We start from the raw sequence: 23164 nt of genomic DNA, 5'->3' as shown, positions 1-23164 counted from the left end.
CTTGGGCAAGTTACTTAACTTCTCTGTGCCTCAGTTTTGCCAACTGTAAAATGGGGCTAATAATAGTACCTTCTTCCTAGAGTTCTAGGAATTAAATGCGGATATATAGAAAAGTATCCAGCATACAGTGAGAGTTCTATAAGTGTTAGGTCACATTACTACGTGAACTCTGTTGTGACCGATAAAATACAAATTTACTTCGAAGTGTTCCTGAGTTCTCACTGCAACTTTCATATATTAATTAATTTAATATTAAAGGCACAACTGGGCTTCCCTGGTGGTGCAGCGGTTAAGAGTCCGCCTGCCGATGCAGGGGACACGGGTTTGTGTCCTGGTCCGGGAAGATCCCACATGCCGCGGAGTGGCTGGGCCCGTGAGCCATGGCCGCTGAGCCTGCGCGTCCGGAGCCTGTGCTCCACGACGGGAGAGGCCACAACAGTGAGAGGCCCGCGTACCGCAAAAAAAAAAAAGGCACAACTACTATCTATGAAGTGTCACATACTTTTGATGTTCAAATTAGGTTTTTATTCTGAAAAAGGTTGGGAAGAAACGACCTAGGGTTAAATCCTTAGGAAACTGCGTACAACAACTATGATGTGGTTATCATCTGGTTAGATGTGCATCTAGGTTTCTAGAACCTTTCGCTGTGCTGGGCTGTGGTTATTTAACAGGATATCAGGTGGAAAGCCTGCTAGACCCAGACTTTTATAGAGGCTCCTGTGGGTGGTTACATGATTCATGATTGTATTTCCATTTGTCAGGCCCCAGAGCACCAGGAAGATTCATTAGTGCCAGATTTCCTAGTAAGAGCTAACATTTTTCACTTTCAAGATCCAAAAAATGCCTTCCTAGACCTACTGTGTAAGGCAGGGAGAGATGTTTATTATATCCCAAGCCCCCAATAGTCAGGACAAAAAGGGCCAGAAAGAGAGCTTCCTAGGCGGGCTGCTAAACGACCACTGAGAAGAAAAGCAGCCTTCTTCTGAACCTTGCTCCATGGCACGAGTGAAACTGAGCCCTCCCTTCTATTTCATCTTCCCCATTTTCCCCCTTGTTTAGTGCTAGCATGTTTTGGTATTTCAGAAACATTTCAGTCAGTGCAGCCTAGTGATTAAATGGTCAAACATATGAAATCACCTTCTATTACACATTCTGATAAGAAAGTTGCACAATAACTTTCTAGACAGGAAACGAAGAGAGATTCAGAATGAAACTGTAAGTCAAAGTTACTGAGGCTGCTAGGAGGACATCTGAACCCGGCTCCGTCAAAACAGCTAAAGGTCCCTTCATTAGTAAATAAACAGACACCCAGGCTGTTCCCCAAACTCAGAAGCAGGAGGTCTGGGTCAGGCTCTCAGAAAACAAAGCTGATGCCTTACCCCAAAGCTTCCGCCTTCATCATTTCGTCATAGCAAGGCTAACAAGAAAGAGGATGTTTTGAGGTGATGGCCCAAGTTCTGAGGTTTTGGGTTGTCTTTACCAAGCTTCCAGCTGAATGCTAGAAAGTCAGTCCTGGAACACAAACATTTCACAGACTCCCAGAAACCGGCTCTGTCCAGCAAAGAAGCAAGAACTCCAGGGACGGGGAGGGGCTGCTGTCTTAAGGAGAAAGCCCCTCAGCCTACGAGGGTGTGTACCACTCAGCTTCTTCCCATCGGGCCTTAGCGAAATGTGGTTGAGGACCAGAAGTGCTGATTTGGGCCACATGATGACGGGGGCCCAGAAATCTGCATTTTAACACAGTCAGCAGGATGACTATTCTGCACATTGAAACACGAGAACCACTGCCTTAGAACTGAACTGCAGGTGATATAAGCGCCCATAAAGGTACAGGTCTGGCGTCATGACATGTGCATCACCAATAATACAGTAAGAGGCGTAGCAGCAAAGTATCTACGTGTGTGTGCACACAACTCCAAGTGTTTCACATGTAGTCTTTGAACCCTCACAACAACCCGAAGAGCAGGTCCTATTACTCCTATTTCGTAGATAAGGAAGCTGAGGTACAGAGAGGTTAGGTGATTTGCTTAAGGTCCCACAGCTAGTAAGTGGCAGAGGGAGAATCTGAACTCTGTCCAGTTCCAGAGTTTTCACATTCTAGAGACTGACTCTAGGGCTGGGGGCCTGGAAAAGCCCAGCCTCTCTGTTGAAAACCAGAGATAAAACTGGATCGGGGCTTCCCTGGTGGCGCAGTGGTTAAGAATCTGCCTGCCAATGCAGGAGATCGGCAGCCCTGGTCCGGGAAGAACCCACATGCCACAGAGCAGCTAAGCCCATGTGCCACAGCTACTGAGCCTGCGCTCTAGAGCCCGTGAGCCACAACTACTGAGCCTGCGTGCTCTAGGGCTCGCACGCCTAGAGCCCATGCTCCGCAACAAGAGAAGCCACTGCGATGAGAAGCCCGTGCGCAGCTGCAAAGACCCAATGAAGCCAAAAATTAAAATAAATAAATAAATAAATAAAAGTGGATCAGGATTTAGGAGCCAAAGGGTCACCCAAGAAGAGTTTGGATGAGCATCCCCAGAACTTGGAGGTGAACTGGCAATTATCCTGTTGGGGTCAACATCTCCAGACAGCGAGGTCCCTGGGGGTGGGTGCCAAGCTGCAGGGACTGGGGCAGCCCTCATGCAGGCCAGTATGGCAGGTCCCTGTGCTCCAGAAACAGCGGCACTGCCCGAGCCTCAGTGACAGCTGCAGTCCTGGCAGCAAGACCGAGGCAGCCTGCATTCAACCTGTGCTGGCCAACAGACCTGCAGGGCAGGATGTCAGCCACAGCCTTTTCTTTCTTTTTAAAAATGTAGCTCCTTTTGGGACTTCCCTGGTGGCGCAATGGTTAAGAATCCGCCTGCCAATACAGGGGACACAGGTTCGATCCCTGGTCCAGGAAGATCCCACATGCCGTGGGGCAATGAAGCCAGTGAGCCACAACTACTGAGCCTGCGCTCTGGAGCCCGCGAGCCACAACTACTGAAGCCTGCGCACCTAGAGCCCGTGCTCCGCAACAAGAGAAGCCACCGCAATGAGAAGCCCGTGCACCACAACGAAGAGTAGCCCCCTCTGCCACAACTAGAGAAAGCCCGCGCGCAGCAACAAAGACCCAACACAACCAAATAAATAAGTAAATTTATTTTAAAAAATGTAGCTCCTTTTATTTCTGGCTATAGTATTAAAACACGCTTGCTGTAGACAGGGTAGAAAAACAGGAAAGTACAAAGGAAATTAAAATCACCTACATTCCCATTAGCCAGAGATAATTAATGTTAATACCATATGATGTTTGCCCTTTATTTTTGCATCTCTCTGTACAATTTTGATATATTATATTCAATTTTATATACTACTTTTTCTGTTTATTTACATGTGCATTCTCCCATATTGTTAAATATTCTTCAGCATGATTTTAAAGGGCTTTCATTTAAAATCTATCCACCTGTCCCATCACTATTTCCCTCTTGCTGACATTTAACTTGGCTATATTTTACTATAATGGAGAATAACCTAACATCTCTGGTTATTTTTGTAAAATAGATGGCTAAAAGTGTAACAGTTGAGTCACAGGGCATGGACAATTTTAAGGTTCTTACTAATACTAAGGAAACAAGTTCCCCATTAATACTAAGCTCTTTCCTAGAAAGTCAATATGCACATCCATAAGCAATATACGTAGCTGTCTCACCTCACACACACCAGCACTCAGTGTTGCCATTCTCAAAAATGCGCCGATCTGATAGATAAAAATTTAATAGTATGTCTATCTTTCCCAGCAGAGTACAAGGTTCTTAAAAACACAGACTTTATTTTGATCAGGGCCTGGCACATAATAAGTGCTCAATAAATCTTTGTTGATCTTTGGCACCTTGTTACCTGCAGCTTCCCCTTCCCAGTCCTGCCACAGCTGTTGGGTTACCACTTGACCAAAGGGGGCAAACCGATCCAATTCTCTCTCTTGAGACTCTGAGCTAAGTGGCGCGGAGATGGAATGAACTGGTATTAGAATGATCTTCACGGTAGGTACGAGTAAATGGCCACAGTCTGTGGGGCCTCACTGCTCAGCAATTCTGTGGATTTTGCCAGCTCCACAGATGCCAACCACAGCCCAGACGGGTGATCAATCAGATGGAAAACCAGCTCGGCACCACGGGCCAAACTGAGCACGAAGCAATTTATCAAAGAAAATAGAAAGTATACAGTTTGGCACTTGGATTAAAAATGGGGGGCTTCCCTGGTGGCGCAGTGGTTGAGAGTCCGCCTGCCGATGCAGAGGGCACGGGTTTGTGCCCCGGTCCGGGAGGATCCCATGTGCCGCGGAGCGGCTGGGCCCGTGAGCCATGGCCGCTGGGCCTGCGCGTCCGGAGGCTGTGCTCCGCAACGGGAGAGGCCACAGCAGTGAGAGGCCCGTGTACCGCATTAAAAAAAAAAAAAAAAAAAAAAAGGGAAGTCTGTATATAGTGGAAGCAGGTGTTTTCTTCAAAGAAATCCATATGGTAGATCACATGGTCTATGTTTATGATTTACTTTGAGATGTAAAAATCATCATCATCATCTGCCTGACCCTATGCTCTCTGATGCCAGGGCTCATAGTTACTTCTCATGTGTATCTCCAGGGCCTAGCACAACGCCTGGTATAAGCTAGTACCTAATAAGTGTGTGCTAAATAAAAGTTGAAAACTAAAAAGTGGGAGAACAGTAGGCTTCTATAGGCCTTGATTTTTAGAAATCCAGGAGTTGTGTCACTTGCTTTGCTTTTTTCAAAGCTGGTAGATGCTCTCTTATCTGAGCTCAACTTAAACCAGGGCCTTGATTTCCCAATCCATCCTCTCCACTCCTTTGTTAAAACAACTAGACCAATGTCTTCAGAGTGCAAAAGCTCAATTAGTTGGCTACTCTAGCTTACCAGCCCGTTTCTGTTTTTCCCAGTGAAGCTATATATTTACCAAGAGGACATGTGTGTTTGTTCCCAAACCTATTTATGTCAGTTGCACTCATTATTGTATTTACATAATTTAATTACATATTACATAAACTAATGACATATCTATGCATAAGGAAAGAGCTGTTGTTTCTATTGTAAGTGGAGTGTTCTGAAAAGACTTGATAAAGGTGAGTAGATAAGAACTGCTGTCATATACACACTACCAAATGTAAAATAGATAGCTAGTGGGAAGCAGCCGCATAGCACAAGGAGATCAGCTCGGTGCTTTGTGACCACCTAGAGGGGTGGGTAGGGAGGGTGGGAGGGAGATGCAAGAGGGAGGAGATATGGGGATATACGTGTATGTATAGCTGATTCACTTTGTTATAAAGCAGAAACTCGCACACAATTGTAAAGCAATTTTACTCCAATAAAGATGTTAAAAAAAAAAAGAACTGCTGTCAAATTAGGGGTGAACAAGACAACTAAAAAAGACTAGGTGTATGGGGGGAAAAGTATACGTAAATCTACAAAGATTTACAGCCCTTACTTTGCAAGCGTCTAAGTTCTTACGCTGAAGAAATCAAATATGGAAATTACAGAGGATGCAGTAAGGGTGCAGCTTACACAAGTAAACGAATGCAGAATGCCAATATATAAATCCATGAATACCCCAAACAACAGTATCATGAAACATTACCTGACTTTCCTTCATGTAATGCACTCTGAAATTCTCTAGTCTAAACTATTCGATCTCCTTTTAAAAAATGTTGGTTGTGACCCACTAAAGTGATTTTGTGACTCACAGTTTGAAAAGACTGCCTTAATCCAACTCCTTAATTTTATGAGGGGCAGCTGGGGTTCAGGGAGATTTAAGAGCACTACAGATGTCACACAGCTAGTGAGTCAGAATTACAATCCTGGATTCCACATCCTGGGGCCTGTCTACTACCCCAAGCAAACATCCCTCTGATCCAGCACAGTTTCCTCTGCAGAAAGTAAAAGGTAAAATGAGGAAAGGAGAAAGAGTCCCTCTCTCTCTCCTGAGGCTCCACGGTCCACTACCTGTCCTCTGAAGTGAGCTAGTCCCAGCACCTACGGCTGTCTGTGCCTTTAGCCCCTAACAAAGTCATACCAAGTCTCTTGTGCTCCAGACACATATTTGGAACAGTGAACCACGTACCTGGGTAGAACACGTGAGCTTTCTAATTTTAGAATGACTTCAGCTCCACGTGGGAAAACTCCAGACAATGGAACGGGGAAGTGGTTTGCAGTTCTGAAAAGCTTTTGTTAGGTGAGATGAGCAATAAACAGATCCCTCGCTTGCTGGCTGACCCATGTTCTACCTGTTTTCCAAACAAGTAACGCCTTCAAAGACTGCTCCCTATAATCAGATTTGCCCTCCCTCTGCACTCCCAGCCCAAACTCGCCCTTCTCGATATAGTTAAGCCCAAAGTCCCCACCAAAATCTGACCACCATCTCCCCAAGCAAGCCGATACGAGTGACCTTCCCCATGAATAACAGCACTGTGGCTTTTCCATGGTCTTTTATCATCGCCTCTGAAGTCTCCCGGACGCTGAATTAGGTAAGGCTTCCAACACTGCCCGGTTCCCGGTGGGGGTCACTAGACACAGGCTAGAGGAAGGAGCCGAATTCAGAGGTTTAAAGAGCCACCCGAGGACCCAGATCGTGCAAGGAAGACAGCCAGGTGCCCGAGCAAGGCCCTCACCACACCCCTCGGTCATTACAGCAAGTCTCACTAAAACATGAGAACCTCATGGGCAGCCTGGGAACTACGCAACATTTCCGAGGGTTAAGCAAGCAGCCACCCAACAACTTACCCAGGATGCATTCTGTCCCTTGTCAGGGGCATTAAAAGGTGCCTTTGAAGATAGGCTGTAACTCTTTGTGGAGGATGTGAAGCTCTAAGCTGCAGGTGCTGCCTGCCACCCTCACCTTGCCTCCAGCTAATGTTTCTCTGCACGCTTTACACATTGACGACCAACCGGAGACAGATTTTCTGTCCTGACTCCCAGACGACTGACTTCACTTTTGTAGCAATTATTTTCTAAATCATACACTAAGCAGTCAGCTGTGGTTGCCTTCTGTCACTATGAGGCTCTCATTACGGGTTCACCTGTGTAGTGCGGACGAGGACGCAGAAGTTGTCCAGTAACTATAATGTTAGAACCTGAATGTACAATAGCACCTGCCTCCAAGAGAATGAGATACGTGGCGGCCACACTACCACCAGCCTATCTGAGGCCTGTGGCAGGCACCGCCAGTTGACCACTGCCATATTTCCCGACAGTCTGAAGGCAGCCTTAGAATACTCAGCAAAGCTTTCCAGGTAGTCTCTATCTATCCATCAGAGTGATCACGTGAAAAACGTCACAGGTGATTTCTGATTCAAGGCCAACAGAGGAGGAAACTAAGATCCACACAGGAACCAGATGAATAACTTGCCCAGGGACTCGGCAAAGCTCAGACCAGATGGGCCCCATGCCCAGGATGCCTAAACTTCAGCCTAAGGCATGTATCCCTCCAATGGCCCACCCAAAGCAGATGTCTGAGAAGCATCTACTGATGACAATAACGCCAGTTTCCCATGCCTCTGGCATCATCTATGGGGCTTCATAAAAAGGAAGATTGGAAGAAACCAATGAAACCTCAACAAGAAAGTCAGGAGCAACCATGAAGTCATGAGAACATGGAACTTTTCTGGGGGAAAAGCACAAGAAAGCCGCATGGGTTTCCTTCAAGCTCATATTCTACTCCTGATTGGCACATGGAGTTTGCAATTTTCTCTCTGTGCTGCTTCATCAAAACGTTAGAGCTTAATTCTGAGTGTGCCTGCAGTCCTTTGCTCCAGCACCGTCAATCAGGGATGTACCAAAACCTTCTTATGTCCATTACTGCTTCTCATTCCAATCAACTCTGAGAGTGGAGAGACCTGCATATTTATGCCGTGGGTGAAGCTCTCATAGCTTCTGTCCTAAAACAACCCATCTTCACACCTAAATGGACAGTTTGACGATTTAGTAAATGAGCCCACCAACAACCAGAGCATGAGGGCTGTAAGAGGGACTCAGATGTGGAAGTCAGTCACCCAGTATATACGTGAGCACATTTTACAAAAGCACTGTTGACCTGAAAGGAAATATAAGTAGAAAGAAAAATATGACAACATCAAAGGGAATGAAAATTAGGGACCTCCCTGGCGGTCCAGTGGTTAAGATTCCTCAGTTCCACTGCAGGGGGGCACGGGTTCGATCCCTGATTGCGGAACTAAGATCCTGCATAACACGTGAGGGAAAAAAAAAAAAATCTAGAACGACAACAACAACAAATCTAAAACGTCTCATCGTGTGACAAAGGGAATGCAAATTAAAGGAAGCGCCACGGATTTGAATTCGTCATCATCCACCCTCCATATTTAAGGATCTAACAAAAAAGGAATTCTCGTTGCTTTTGTGAGTGTAACTGAACTATGGTTTTGTTTTTAAAGTTCCTACCTGTTAGATATAAGCAGTGTTCACAAGCGAAATGGACTTTGTGTTAAACTATCCCAGCAAAGATAAAACTCAAAAAGGTGAGAGAATAGATGAAAGAAAAAATTGCAGAGTGATCCTAATTGTTGAAGCTGGTTATATGGGGATTGATTTCACTATTATTTCTTCTTTTCTATGTATGAAGATTTCTATTATAAACAGTAACAAATAGTTTTACTTCCCGAATTAGTCAAGAATTAAATACACACATACCCCAGTGCCGGGGTAGTGAGTGTGGCTGGCAGGGGTTGTCCCCAGTTTGAGCTGCACCCACAGCAGGATTTTAGCCATGTCTGGAGAGGATGGTGTCGGGGTGGCATGGGATGGTCAAGGCCTACCAGGGCCTGGGGAGTCTTCTAGGAGACAGGAAGGTCACCCTAAAGGAAGAGGAAGTTGAGCAGACAAGCCTGATTTAATCACAAAGCCCTAGCCCTTGGAGGGGTGGCTATGACACGGCCATCACCATTTGGACTTGTCTACTAACTAGCCCAGCCCTCTCTGGACTCATGTCTCGGTCCAATGGAGTAGGGTAGAGAGTAAGCAAACATGGAAAGAACTAGTCCATTAACCTCTCTGGGGCACAAGTCCCATAGCTAAGTAACCCATCAAACAGAGAGCAATGCAGAGGCCAGATGGGCAGCCCACCTCCCTTCTCCACATATCGCCAACCAACTCCAAGATCTCAAGGCCCCGTGAACACTAGAAGGTGTGGCACCGCCTCTGCTCTCACCCACCACACTGGGCTACAGAGGGGCACTCAGCCAGTTACAGGGTCATGTGCAAAAGGGCAGGACACAACTGCTGTTTTCTGAACATACATCATCATGAGGGAGAGTATGTCTCTGATATCAACAAGGACCTGAGACTATCTCACAGAAGCGAGTCCAGAAAGGAAAGATGGAAGAGAGGTTGGTCACTACTGCAGCAAGGACAGTCATTCTCTGGATAAATGTCCCAGGTTTTCCCATTTCTACCCAGAAGAGCCTGTGAAACCACAAAGGGCCTCAGCAGGAGCCACGCCAGGCCCCTGAGGGGATTGGCTGAGGTACGATATCCCCTAGGCCTTTCTTGTACAAATGGATGCAATGGGAGGAGGGGATAAAATAACCAGGAGTACCCGTCCCCATGGAGGTAGCATCAACATTTGCCATCACCACAAACTGTCACCTGCAAGTGACTTAGAGGAGACCCCGGCTCTTGGCCCGCCAGGTCCTACAGTGAGCACCAGGAGAGGCTGGAGATGCACCTGGGGGGTACATGCATCCCAGAAGGGGGGGGTGGGGCAGTTCTGAAAACAGCATGGGGGAGTCACGAAGCTATCTCCCCCTCCCTATATACCATATCTGAGCCCTTTGTGACGGGGGAAGTAATTAAAAAGTGAAAGAACTACTTCATGGAAACTCTGGCAGACCCTGGACTCTAAAAGCACCGCTTTGGGAGGGACAGATCCTTCTACCCCGAGTCCCAGAAAAGAATAACACAGAGGAAGAAAGGCATCCATGGCAACATGGGCCACCAAGTGGCTCGGACACCTTAATGGTTCAAGTGCATCAAGAATAACAGCTCCAAGAGGAGACTGGTACTCAGTGGGAGTGGCAGCATCACCTCCACTGTGTTTGGATGGAAAGGTCTGGAAGAAGAGAAGAGCCAAGTACCAGGGACACTGTGTGGTTGGTTAGAGAATTTATGAATGCATAGGACCACCTCCTGCCCAGGCACCTCCCTGAGATAACTAGGGAAACACAGCAGGGGCCACTGCAACAACAGATGGGAGCATACTCCATGTCAACGGGGGAACAGTGAAACTGGCAGAATCATGCATTGCTGGCATAGAGATCAGCTCAATTCACTTGGAAAGCTATTTGGCAATTTGTTAAAAGGTTCATAAATATATTTATCCTTGCTCCTGGAGATATGTCCTAAGGAAAGAATCCAAAAGAAGGAAACACCTTCTAGGCATCAAGATGTAGCATTATAATTTAAACTGGAGGCAACAAAAATATCCCATGGGAAATGCCTAATTAAACCACATAGGTCCGTTTTCATGGAACATCATGACATTTTAAAAGGATAAATTTCAAGACTTTCTAGCAACATGGAAAAACGCACAACTCCAAACCTTGAATTTAAAAAGCAGGAATCCAAATAGCTTCCTCATCATGACTAACTGTATAAAAATATTAGCGCACATGGACAAATGTTAAAGGCCGATGCTTTCTGTGATCCTCTGCCCGCGGAGAGTTTGCCTCCCACATTTCCCAACTAACTGTATAAAAATATTAGCGCACATGGACAAATGCTAAAAGCCGACGCTTTCTGTGATCCTCTGCCCGTGAACGGTTTGCCTCCCACGTTTCCCAACTTTCCAATCTGTTGATCGAGGATCTTGCAAACGAAACCAGGGAAATATGACTACAAATGTCAAAAGATAAACTGGAAAAAAAACTAAACAAAATCACCAGGCAGAAGGAGACAAAAGGGTTTAGGAATCTGGGTTCTTCTTTAGATGGTTTTTAACGTGACGGTTCCCAGCTTGTGGGTCGTGCGGGCTCTGCTTTCCGGCACCCCTGCCCACAGTGACTGTCTGATCAGAGAAGGGAGAGGGCAAGCCCTGAGGCCAGCAGTTAAGACCTCCCAGGAGCACTCCCTGGGCCCCTGGCACAGAGAGGGTGCAGGGGACAGCTGTGCAGGAGCTCAGCGGCGGGGCCCCGGGAGGAAGCTTAGAGCACAGGCTCCACAAGGCAGCCAGGGTCTGCCGCCATGCAATGCTCCGCACACCACCCCACACCAAGGGGATGGGACTCACCACTCAGAGCGGACGAACTGTTCTCCAGGGCCTGGCACACAGCCAACAGAAGACCTGTGAGGGGAAGAAGAGAGGACAGGTGAGAGTCGGGCCAGCAGCCCAGCTACTCAGGCTTCGAGAGTGGGCCCTCACAAGGGAGAGTCGGTAGTTTCACGAGGTGGCCAATGGCAGGCTTGGTGACATACTTCGGGGAGCTCAGTGCAAAGTGAAGACGTGGGACCCTCTGTCCAAAATGCAGGGAAAAAAGTGCCTATCTAATGGGCACTCTAAGTTACTAAAATATCAAGCTTTTCCCTTCCTTTCCTGGTCTCTCTGTCAACACTTGTCATGATGTTTCTTGTTTCTGTCTTTTTAAAAACACCTTATAAATATTTTTATTGTGGTCAAACATACACAGAAGTTACTATCTTAACCGTCTTTAAGTGTACAGTTCGGTGGCTTTAAGTACTGACACACTGTTGAGCATGTCGTGATGTTTTTTATTTGCTCTTTCTGGTCTTGGAGACTTGCAGGGTGAGCACAGCTCCTCAGAGGCACCCTGGGCCCCTGCGACAGTGCACAGGTGCGCACGTGACCCCGGTCTGCCGCGTTTCCCCTCCCCCAGCGGCAGGATGGATGTGTGCAACCCAGCTGGGGGCAGGGGAGCCTAGTCAGGGGTTTCTTCTTCCCAGAAACCAGTCGCCCCAACCCAAGGTGGGCAGGTGACCCGCGAAGGTGTTGCAATATCCACCCTGGCAACCTGGATGGGGGGAGGGGAGTCAGTCATCCACAGAAACGCAGTGGGGCTGCCAGCCCAGGATGGGGCAGCTACCAGCATGCCCTGCCCGGGATGCCGTGGGGTGTGCACACCTCACCCCAGCCTTTCTTGTGTCCAGGCCCCAGGTGGCAGGGGTGAGAACCCACCCAGGGGAGGCAGGGAGGTGACGGTAGGTGGGACCACAGGAGGCAAAAGGCCCAAGTCCTCCCCGGTGCACACCCCAAGGCCCCATTGAACTTCATTTACAAGATACAAATGCAAAGAGAAAACTGTTCAGAATTTCAAGACTGCAGCTGCACAGCGGCAGCGGCGTTAGCCCCCCAAGCCCAGGGCCCACCTGAGCAGGAGATCCTGGGACCACCTGTGAAACTGCCCCTGCCAGCAGATGACCTTATATGCCAGCATGTTACAGTACCAGAGGTTTCAGGAAACAGAGCAGCAAAATTCTGATGAAAAAGGAACCTCTCTGAGTTGTGCAATCAGCATGAATTAAGTTAGAATGACTTCCTAAAACCAAGCTGCAAAAAGATGCCGTGGTGGCCATGCTAACAGGCTGGGCCGCCTGCAGGTTAGCCCAGAGGCGGCAGAGAAAACAGGCAAACACTTCTGCGCTGTGACCCCTACCCCAATGCTCAGGACCAGCTCGCCCCCCGCCGTGCAGGCTGTGAGGGCTCCTTTCTCCTGTCCCTCAGAGTGTCGACGCACCAGCTCTTGACTCTCAAGGGAGAAACACGCTTGGAACAGATATGGCAATCTGCTCACGACTTTCCTTGAGGCCTTTGACATGAGAAACATCTCAAAAACTTCAGACCGCTTTTACTGCAGGCTTGGCATGGATTTCCCAAATACTCCTACAGAGTGTTGAACCAGACATTTGTGCTGGAGTTGGGTTGGGGGAGACCAGCTGACAGTGGGGGACAAGGAGAGAAAGTTAGTGAAATCACACATCTGCCCCGTGCAATTCTTTCTTGCTGCTCAATAGACACTAACTTTGGAAGCATGGTCTTGGGGTTCCCCTGGACATATCTAAAAGGCCCAGTTTGTAATCCGCACACCAAGCGTTAAAACGAGGCTTTCCTACCAAAGCCAGAAAAAGTCTTAGAGGTTTCTCACTGTCAGCTGGGGACCTGTCACAATCTGATTTTGCTGACACCACCGCAAACCACTCTGGGCCAAAGGTGGCCCGTGACCTGTGGTACCAAAAGGAACGACTCAAGGATGCTTTGCATACCTCTCGACAGAAAGCGCCCATGGCCTGTCACAAACTGTCCCTGAACGAATGAATGACCTTCCCATCTCCCTCCCCGGCCCTATATCCTGTCAGTCAGTATAGTTCCTGGGCTCCACGGTGACCTCTGCTTCAGCAAAACCAGAACAAGAAAGCGAATACTGTCCAACTCCAGCCGGGACAGAGATGCTCACCAGCCTGCAGGGTGTGTGGAGGGGGGCTCCCGCAGACTCTGGGTGAGTCCCCTTGCCCCCTCTGCTCCTCACGGGGAGCCCGCAGCTGCCAACTTGCAAAGATGTCTTGGGAACTAATTAGAGTTTACAAAACCACCATGTCCCACAGATGAAAGACACTGGGTTTTTATTCATAATTTGAGCAATAGGAGAAGAATAGTTCCTTTCTATACCCTCACGTTCCCATGGAAAAACGTTTTAGTGCCCTGGGCTCTCTCTGCAATCTCCATTCGGGCACAACTGCAGTTGAGGCCCTGGGATGGGAGGCGAGGCCTCTGCTTTCCCTTCGCTACATGGTGCGCTCCCTAAGAGGGTCCCAGACCAAAACGACAGGGTCAGGCCTCTTTCAGTTCTCACGTGGGTGGATACCCCTCATTGGACAGGTGCCACTCTCAGGCCCACCACTCGGCTTTTACATGCGTTATCTTATTTAGTCCTCGCGACAACCCATGATACAGGGCACCTCCTGGCCTCCCTGCCGTCTGGTCCAGCCCATGGAAACACCCGGTTTTACAGATGAGGAAACTGAAGCTTGGAGAGGTTGAGAAGTTTGCCCAAGCTCCTGCAGCCAAATTCAAATTCAAGTCTGTTCAACTCCTGTGCCCAAGACAGTGTTTAATTACCGCCCCAAACACCAGTCCTTCTGACCATAGCCTGTCATGACACACTGGAAGGTGTGTGTTTACCAGTGACAACCCCCGAATGAGTCCAGACCATAGCCTGTCATGACACACTGGAAGGTGTGTGTTTACCAGTGACAACCCCCGAATGAGTCCAGATTCAGCAGGCTTAGCCTCCAGGTTGATCCGTCTTTTCCAGAAGCTACATCAGTCACCTCTTGGGATACTCCCACTGCCTCCAATTCCCCCACTACGAGTGAGGTCTGCCGAGAAGGGTCAAGGGTGTGACTGTCCAGACTCCCTGTAGCCCAGTATTCGTAAGCCCAGCTGCCCAGACTGCCAGCCCCCACCCCCGGGCTGTGCACAGGCCTTCCAGAAACATGTGGACTTGGCAGGCTCCGAGGCTCATCAGAAGGACAGGAAATCCTTCCCTGGAGCACCTGGATGGGGACAGTACAGGCCCGGGGACAGCGCCACAGTCAGCAGCTCCGGGGAGACGACACACACTCCAGACGGAGGCCTGGCAGCCACAGGTGTCTCTCGCCTGAGGTTCAAAGCCGGACCTCGCCTGCCGCAGGGCCACCCAGCCAGCCTCCCTCTGGGCCAGGAATCCCTTCTGGGCTGCTCCTGCCAGCACCCTGTTTCTGTTTAAATAGCTCCAAAGAGGGGAATCCCTGCATTGTGAACTTTAAAAAGGAAAGGGGGTGGTGGTGAGGGGAAAACCACATGCAATGGAATAAAGACCTTATGAAAGGCGGACCCCGCTCCTTGAGGTAGAGTGGGAACCCAGGCTGCCCTCCAGGAAGGACAAGGGCTGCAGTGCTTATAATTCAGCTGTTTGGAATGCAGACAGACGTTTCCAACAGGAAGAATGTCAAGAGAAAGGCTAGCCTACTTATCTGGTAAGCTCACAGGACCGGGCCATTGTGAAGCCCACCCACCTCTGGGCCGATGGGAACTGCTGCTGATGGACGCTGGGCACTCCTCACCCCCAGGCCACAGAGCAGGGTGCCCCCTCCATGCACGCCTTCACTCAGGCATGGGACTGGGACCCGGCTGCACCTTCAGCACGGGACACCCTCCACCCATCACCTGTTGGCCTACTGACTGCCTCGCCTCCTCTGTGGACATTCAGCTCTAGGGCCCCAGCCTGGAAGAAGCATCCTCAGGCCCCCAGTCACCCCAGCAGAGCTGACCACGCCCTCCCTGCTCTGGCCTCTGCTACAGCCAGTATTTGCTCCTACCTACTCCACTGTATAAATCAGCTGTTCTGGTGATAGCCATTCTGACCGGTGTGAGGTGATACCTCATTGTAGTTTTGATTTGCATTTGTCTAATGATTAGTGATGTTGAGCATTCTTTCATGTGTTTGTTGGCAATCTGTATATCTTCTTTGGAGAAATGTCTATTTAGGTCTTCTGCCCATTTTTGGATTGGGTTGTTTGTGTTTTTGATATTGAGCTGCATGAGCTGCTTGTAAATTTTGGAGATTAATCCTTTGTCAGTTGCTTCATTTGCAAATATTTCCTCCCATTCTGAGGGTTGTCTTCATCTTGTTTATGGTTTCCTTTGCTGTGCAAAAGCTTTTAAGTTTCATTAGGTCCCATTTGATTATTTTTGTTTTTATTTTCATTTCTCTAGGAGGTGGGTCAAAAAGGATCTTGCTGTGATTTATGTCATAAAGTATTCTGCCTATGTATTCCTCTAAGAGTTTTATAGTGTCTGGCCTTACATTTACGTCTTTAATCCTAATCATTAGAGAAATGCAAATCAAAATCACAATGAGGTATCACCTCATACCAGTCAGAATGGCCATCATGAAAATGTCTACAAACAATAAATGCTGGAGAGGGTGTGGAGAAAAGGGAACGCTCTTGCACTGTTGGTGGGAATGTAAACTGATACAGCCACTATGGAGAACAGTATGGAAGTTCCTTAAAAAACTAAAAATAGAACTACCATACGACCCAGCAATCCCACCACTGGGCAAACCCTGAGAAAACCATAATTCAAAAAGAGACATGTACCCCAATGTTCATTGCAGCTCTATTTACAATAGCCAAGACATGGAAGCAATCTAAGTGTCCATCGACAGATGAATGGATAAAGAAGATGTGGCACATATATACAATGGAATATTACTCAGCCACAAAAAGAAACGAAATTGAGTTATTTGTAGTGAGGTGGATGGACCTAGAGTCTGTCCTACAGAGTGAAGTAAGTCAGAAAGTGAAAAACAAATACCGTATGCTAACACATATATATGGAATCTAAAAAAAAAAATGGTCATGAAGAACCTAGGGGCAGAATGGGAATAAAGACGCAGACCTACTAGAGAATGGACTTGAGGACACGGGGAGTGGGAAGGGTAAGCTGGGATGAAGTGAGAGAGTGGCATGGACATATATACACTACCAAATGTAAAACCGATAGCTAGTGGGAAGCAGCCACAGAGCACAGGGAGATCAGCTCGGTGCTTTGTGACCACCTAGAGGGGTGGGATAGGGAGAGTGGGAGGGAGGGAGACGCAAGAGGGAAGAGATATGAGGATATATGTGTATGCATACCTGATTCACTTTGTTATAAAGCAGAAACTAACACACTATTGTAAAGCAATTATACTCCAATAAAGATGTCAAAAAAAAAAAAGGATGCCTTGGATTTAGAGATGGTGAGCAAAGGCCTATGGAGAAAGCACTAATGCAGACGAGTGGGGCAGGAATCAGGTGAGAGAGGCAGAAGGGAGTGTGGGTGTTTGGAGGGTAGCCAGGATCCCCCCTTCCTCTCCTGCCATGCTTGGGGTCGCGGGGTCATAAGGGACAGAACAGGAGCTCAGGAAGTGAGGGTGGTGCCTAGAAGGTGAGAATCCTGCATCTCAGCATAAGGTCTTCAGGTGACACTCATGGACAGCCATATAGGGCACAAAAGTATATGGAAATGGGTCACGGGGAACCCAGGGCCTGCTGGTATCTTCTGGTACCAGGTTCTAAGGTATCTTTTCTTATGAATTATACTCCAACATCTGAATTTCATCTGCAAACATGGCAGGATTTTTAACTGCATAGCAAAAACTGCAATATTTGTGACTTTATCAGTATTTTTAAATGCAAGAGGTTTAGGGCTTCCCTGGTGGCGCAGTGGTTGAGAGTCCACCTGCCGATGCAGGGGACACGGGTTCGTGCCCCGGTCCGGGAAGATCCCACATGCGGCGGAGCGGCTGGGCCCGTGAGCCATAGCCGCTGAGCCTGCACCTCTGGAGCCTGTGCTCCGCAACAGGAGAGGTCACAACAGTGAGAGGCCCGCATACTGCAAAAAAATAAATAAATAAATAAAAGTAAATGCAAGAGGTTTGATAGCCAGGTGAAGATGCTGGCTTCAGGGTCAGAACTGATTTGGAAGAAAGAAAAAGGGAACACACTGCAGGCAGGGACAAGGAGGGAAGCTGGTAGGACCAGGAGACCCGGGCCTGCCCTGCCTTCGAGAATATCCATAAATGCCGTGGTCGAAAGCAGCCACGAGGCATCCCCATCTCCCCAGTGCAGCATTTCTCTCCAAGGAAGAGCTGGCAGTTCACAAGTGCTCCTACTTACAGAGACACCAGTTACACTGGCTTCAGAGGATGGCAGGCAAAGCAGCAGAGGAATTTGTGGAGGAACTGGCCAGACGGGATTAGGACAGCTCAGGGGAAGGCAAGGAGGGTTTAGAAATATGTGACACGGGAATGAATCACCTTAGGCCAATGGGCTCATGGGACAGAGGGCTCTTTCTTTCACCGTCCCAGCATCTGGAACTCTGCTTTCAAACACAGATTGGATTCTGCTACCCAAGGAGAATCTTATCGAGAAATTATTTGAAATGGTTAGTGCTGTGTTTCAGGTGGCGAGTCCAGACACACAGAGCAAAGAAACCAACTCTGCAGGGAGAAGGCAGCTCTCAGTTACAAACCCACCCAAGTGAGGTTCTGACCCTGTGCCCAAACAGCCCCACATTGGATACATGAACTGAGAAGACACTTGTATGTCAGTGGCGGGTGGTAGAGGGAAGATCACCAGCGCCTGATTGGTCTTCTGAGCTCCCCCCTCACACCGTCCAGCCATAATTATTATTGTGGCTGACAGCGTTATTAACAATAATAGCAGCAACATTTGAGCACTTATGACATGCCCTGCATCATCTCATTCAATACTCAAAGCCAGTCCTAGGAAGTAGGTACTATTTGTGCTCCCATTTCAGAGGTGAGAAAGTGGAGGTACACGAGATGAAGTCACCTGCCCAAGGTCATCCAGCTTGTGAGTGACAGACACTGCAGGCTCATGTTACAGGGTCCAGCTGGCCCCCCTTTGCTTTCCCTTACCCTATGAAGTACAGCCAAAGAACACAGACATGCTAGAAAAGTCCACCTCCTCCTCTCCTGGATCTAAGCCAGATGTACTGGGATATGCAGGCTACCAAGGGGTCCAGGGACTAGGGTCATTCGTGAATGGTGTCACCTTTAGCAAGTCCCTTCACCTCTCAATCTTGGGCTCCTTACGTTTAAATGACAGAGTTGGGCCAGAAGATCAGCCCAGGCCTTAACTTCTGGGACAATATGGGGCTGTGCATCTTCTTCAACCAGCTATCTGGGGAAGGGGTGGGTGGGGACACACTTGGCCTCATTCCAATGCTTTGTAGGTGGATCCCTCGCCTTGAAGAAGGATCAGGCAAGATGCAGGCTGCGTGTGCTTATCTCAGTGAGTGTGCTCGGTTTACGGTAATTTTGTCTTTCCATTTAGCTTGGCACTTCCATCAAATATCAGAAGATGGGAGAGATCCGAAAACCGCAACCTAAAAGGGCACTTTTCATTTCTACATTCTCAATGCAGTCTTTTTTTTTTAAATTTATTTTTGGCTGCGTTGGGTCTTTGTTGTTGTGCACGGGCTTTCTCTAGTTGCAGAGAGCGGGGGCTACTCCTCGATGCGGTGTGCAGGCTTCTCATTGCGGTGGCTACTCTTGTTGCGGAGCACGGGCTCCAGGTATGCGGGCTTCAGTAGTTGTGGCTTGCGGGCTCTAGAGCGCAGGCTCAGTGGTTGTGGTGCATGGGCTTAGTTGCTCCGCGGCATGTGGGATCCTCCCGGACCAGGGCTCGAACCCGTGTCTCCTGCATTCAGGTGGATTCTTAACCACTGCGCCACCAGGGAAGCCCTTCAGTGCAGTCTTGACACTGGCTTGATAATATATTCCGAGCTTATAGTCCATGAGGAATGTTCTTGGGTCAGTGAGCTTGGGACGCTTCCTAATGACCCCTGGGTGGCCACAAGCAGCAAAGCCCAACTTGACGCGTCTAAGGCAATACCTCATAACTATGACATTGTGGAAAATAAGCCAGTGTTACCTGAATGCTCATGGGTATTGTGGATGGGAAAACCTCAAGTATTCAGAATGAACCTGCAGGATGGGGAGGTGAAGGAGTCAGGCGGATGGGTGCCTGCATTGCAAGCCTGTACCATTTTCTATTCCTGACTCAGGGTCTACTATGGCAGAGCAGAAAGGAGCCTTGCCGTCAGGACTTTGTTCAAATCCTGGCTCTGCCACTCAGCTGTGGGACCTTGGCTAAGTTATCTAACCTCGCTGAGCCTCTGTGTCCTCATCCATAAATAAGGATAACACTTCCTCACGTGACTACTGCAAGGATTAAATAAAATAAAATGGTGTACGCAGAGTCGGAGGAAAATGGACTCTTCCATACTACATCGAAGGCAGATGAGTATGGGCTGCGGAAGCCAACACGGAAACCCCATGTTCCCATAGACACCTGCCCACTTCCTGGTCCCACGCACCACCTCCGATCCGGACCCCTCTCCAGAGGTGTGCGCCTCAAATGTCGTGTTCCAAAGGAAGCTCACCTGTCTCCTGACCGTTCCACTCCTCCTCCTTCGTTCTAGGTGGGGCTGAAGACCCGACAGCTGTCATCGAGCCCTGCCTCTCCTTTACCCGATATCCAAGCCAAGGTCTCCTACACGTCCTCCCTCCACCTCATCCATCCCCCTGCATCCCCACTGCCCCAGTTCAGCCTGTCATCTCTCCTGGGCTATCACAATAGTTGCCTGACTGGTTTTCCTGACAACAGCTTTTTCACCTTTGCTCCTGCTGCCAGAAGTGAGCTTCCAGAGCACTTCTGGGCCATCGGACTCCTTCCCTCTAAACCCCGCTCACAGAGCCCCCTCCCCCAGTCACGAAGTCCCAAGCAGAGATTTCAGGGGCATAACCTGGTCCCCAACCCCATTTCCATCTGGCTCCTCCCACCCGCTCCTGTTAGGCACCAGCCTCCTGGCACTGTCCCCCTTCCCTGCACACGACCCGTCTTCACTCAGCTTGGTGCCTTGGGGCTCATGCCACTAGGGTCCTGACTCGAGTCCTTGCAGCTGTGTGACCTTTGCTTAGTTGCCTGAGTCTCGGATTCCTCCGCTATGAAAAAGAGATAACGATAGTGGTCTCCCACACAGGGTTACTGTAAAGACTGAGTGAGGGGACTCAGGAGAAACGTGTAATACGTAGAGTGGCCTGTCACAACCATGCAACATGTGGTCGCTGCTATGACCGAGAGTGTCCATTTCTATGCTGCTCTCTGAGTCAGCCAGCCCCTTCCTCTACCTGTAAACAAATTTGCCTCTGAAAGCCTCGCTCACGTGTCAGAAACAATCATTTCTTCCTCAGTGCCATCCTTATTAGATCCCACCTTGTAGTTAAGAAGTTCTCACATCTCACCCCTCCCCGCCAGCGAGGTCGGCAGCCGTGTCCTGCTCATCTCTACCCTCACACCTGGTGCAATGCCTGGCCCCTACTTAGGGTTTGGATATATGTATGTTGAACTGGATTTCTCTAAGAGGTCACCAGCTTGAAAACAGAGTTGGAGGGGGGTGAGTACTGACAGTGTACAGGTGGGGAGTGGGAAAACCCACCGACCCCCCGGAATTCCCCCCTCACTTCTCCCCCAGCTACACCTCTGAGTGTCGGTTCTTTTTCTGATTTCAGTGGAGTTGGAGAACACGGAAACCTGGCATTCACTCATTCAACAGTGTTTACTGAGCACCCACTACGTGGCAGAGACTGCTCTAGAGGTTGCAGAGATAGGGGAGGGACTCAAAGGCCCCTCTCTCACAACATCTGCAATGTACTCGTCTTGGGAGGAATAATTCTTCCAACCCTTAGAAACCATCACACCGAACTCCATTATAGAAGTCAGGCTGCACCATCATTCAGTCGGGTGCTGAGTTAAGATGCCTCTTCTCTTTCAATCCTAGTTAACGAGTCTCACTAGAATATAGAGAAGACCACGCAGGATGGGGAAGCATCGCCCTTCTCCTGAGCCTGGAGTAAGTCTGCTGAAGCAAGATCATGCCAAGATGATCCTGAGTCGTTTGGTCACCTGATGAGATGACCCCCGAAATGTTTTACACCCTTAACTTATTTTGTCAGTTTTTCCTGAAATCTTTATGAGAAAGCAGGAAGATACGGTTGAAGCAAACACACTCACCTGTGTCCTGGGAGCCTCTCCCACGCTCGCTATTCAAGCCCTTTGCTCCACCCAAATGTGTCCACCTGGCCCAGGCCTCTTAAATACTCTCACTCGCTCTCTCCTGCCTGGAAAACCCTCAGGCTGCCCTGACCTCACTTCTTTGCAGCCCCCAGGCCCAGACCTCTTTTCCCACCATCTCTGACTTAGGAGAACTGATGACTATCTTCCTTTCCATACTTCAAAGGCCAAATGAGAAGATTTGCAAACTGCTTTGGGCTCTTGAGAGTCCAGGTCCTAATAAATGCCCAAGACTTATACCACATGCACAGGCATCAGAGAAGCAATGCAGCTATAAGAGGAGGTGGCACGCTCATCCTGACTTCTGGAAAACACGCAAAAAAGAAATGACTAAATAAAAAATCCACAGAGACCCTTGCAGGAGGGGGTGGGTGCTGCCCTGTTGAGAAACCTTTGTTTCTGAGGCCTGGCAGGTGTGATGCAACCCCTCACACTGCTACGTACATATCTTCCTCTCTGCTCTCCCCAGCACCCACCCACGTCAAAGCCTTACAGAACAGTGCTGCCTACTGATCCGGTGGTCTGAGAGGGCCCCCTCCTACAAAGCAAACAGCACACAGGAGCAAAATATCTTCGCCAAACAGTAAGTTAACCAGGATGCACAAAGCATCTCCTCTGGGCGAGGCGGGCCCTGTGCTCGCTCCCATCTGTGCCCCACCCTTTCTCGTTAGGAGGAAGCAGAGCTGAGGGTTTATCAGAGATCTGGACCAGGGCTGGCGACTGAGTCAAACTTCCTCTTCCACAGGCCCCGCTCCCATGCTGGCTGGCCGAGGGCCCCCGCCAGGCATTGCAGGGCAGCAGGGCGAGTATCGCCGAGCCCTCCTGGAGTTTCCCGGCTGCTGAATCACCAACAGGCTCTACCAGGGCTGAGCTCTGAGGCCACAGGAAGCTGTGCGGAGGTGCTCGCGACCCCGTTGCAGCCGACTGACACTGACTTGAGGAGTAAAGGTGTCAGCGCCAAGGGCCACGCTCGACTTTCCCAGAGTCCCGGAGGAAAGGAGGGGCGGGAGAGTGGACCTGAGACGGGCCGGGATCAAGTGGTAGATGCAAGGACACCACCTGCAGGGCCCGGGCCCCTCGGCTGCCGGGAATTGCAGAAATCAAACACCAAGCCCCCTCCCGCTTCGTGGAGGCCCACTGGCCCCATGCCAGCTCCCCCTGGCCTTGTGGTGTCCCCATAATTACCACCCTCCGGGCCCAGGGTCAGCAGTGGCTCTGCCTGTGTGGACCTCAGCCCAGCAGAGTTAGCCTCTTGGCAGCCCCAACAAAGCCAGGCCCATCCCTCAGCTCTGTCAAGGCCCTATGTACACATCACTCACCGCTAGTGGCTTGGAAGTAGGCTACGAGCGGGGAGGTAAAAAAAAATAAGCAATCCTTGAACTCTGCCCCATTTCCTCCATGTGAATAGCTGGGTGATGACAAACTCATCCCTTCCCTGGGACCCCTCTGTAGAAGGCATGACGAGGCGTGGGGTTTGAGCCA

The 23164-nt window shown here is 49.3% G+C and overlaps 1 protein-coding gene across 2 annotated transcripts in view; it reads right to left on the bottom strand.

The window, feature by feature from the left end:
• The window catches only part of TGFA (transforming growth factor alpha), a 105833-nt gene that overhangs the window by 58005 nt on the left and 24664 nt on the right, over window positions 1-23164 (bottom strand). For both annotated transcript variants that reach the window (XM_049695759.1, XM_033400448.2), the window contains exon 2: window positions 11271-11324. In XM_049695759.1, the coding sequence (XP_049551716.1) occupies window positions 11271-11324 (54 nt within the window). The remainder of the gene's footprint in view (window positions 1-11270; window positions 11325-23164) is intronic.

This window comes from Orcinus orca, chromosome 13, assembly GCF_937001465.1.
Source record: "Orcinus orca chromosome 13, mOrcOrc1.1, whole genome shotgun sequence".
NCBI lineage: Eukaryota > Metazoa > Chordata > Mammalia > Artiodactyla > Delphinidae > Orcinus > Orcinus orca.
This window is presented reverse-complemented; position numbering and strand designations above follow the sequence as displayed.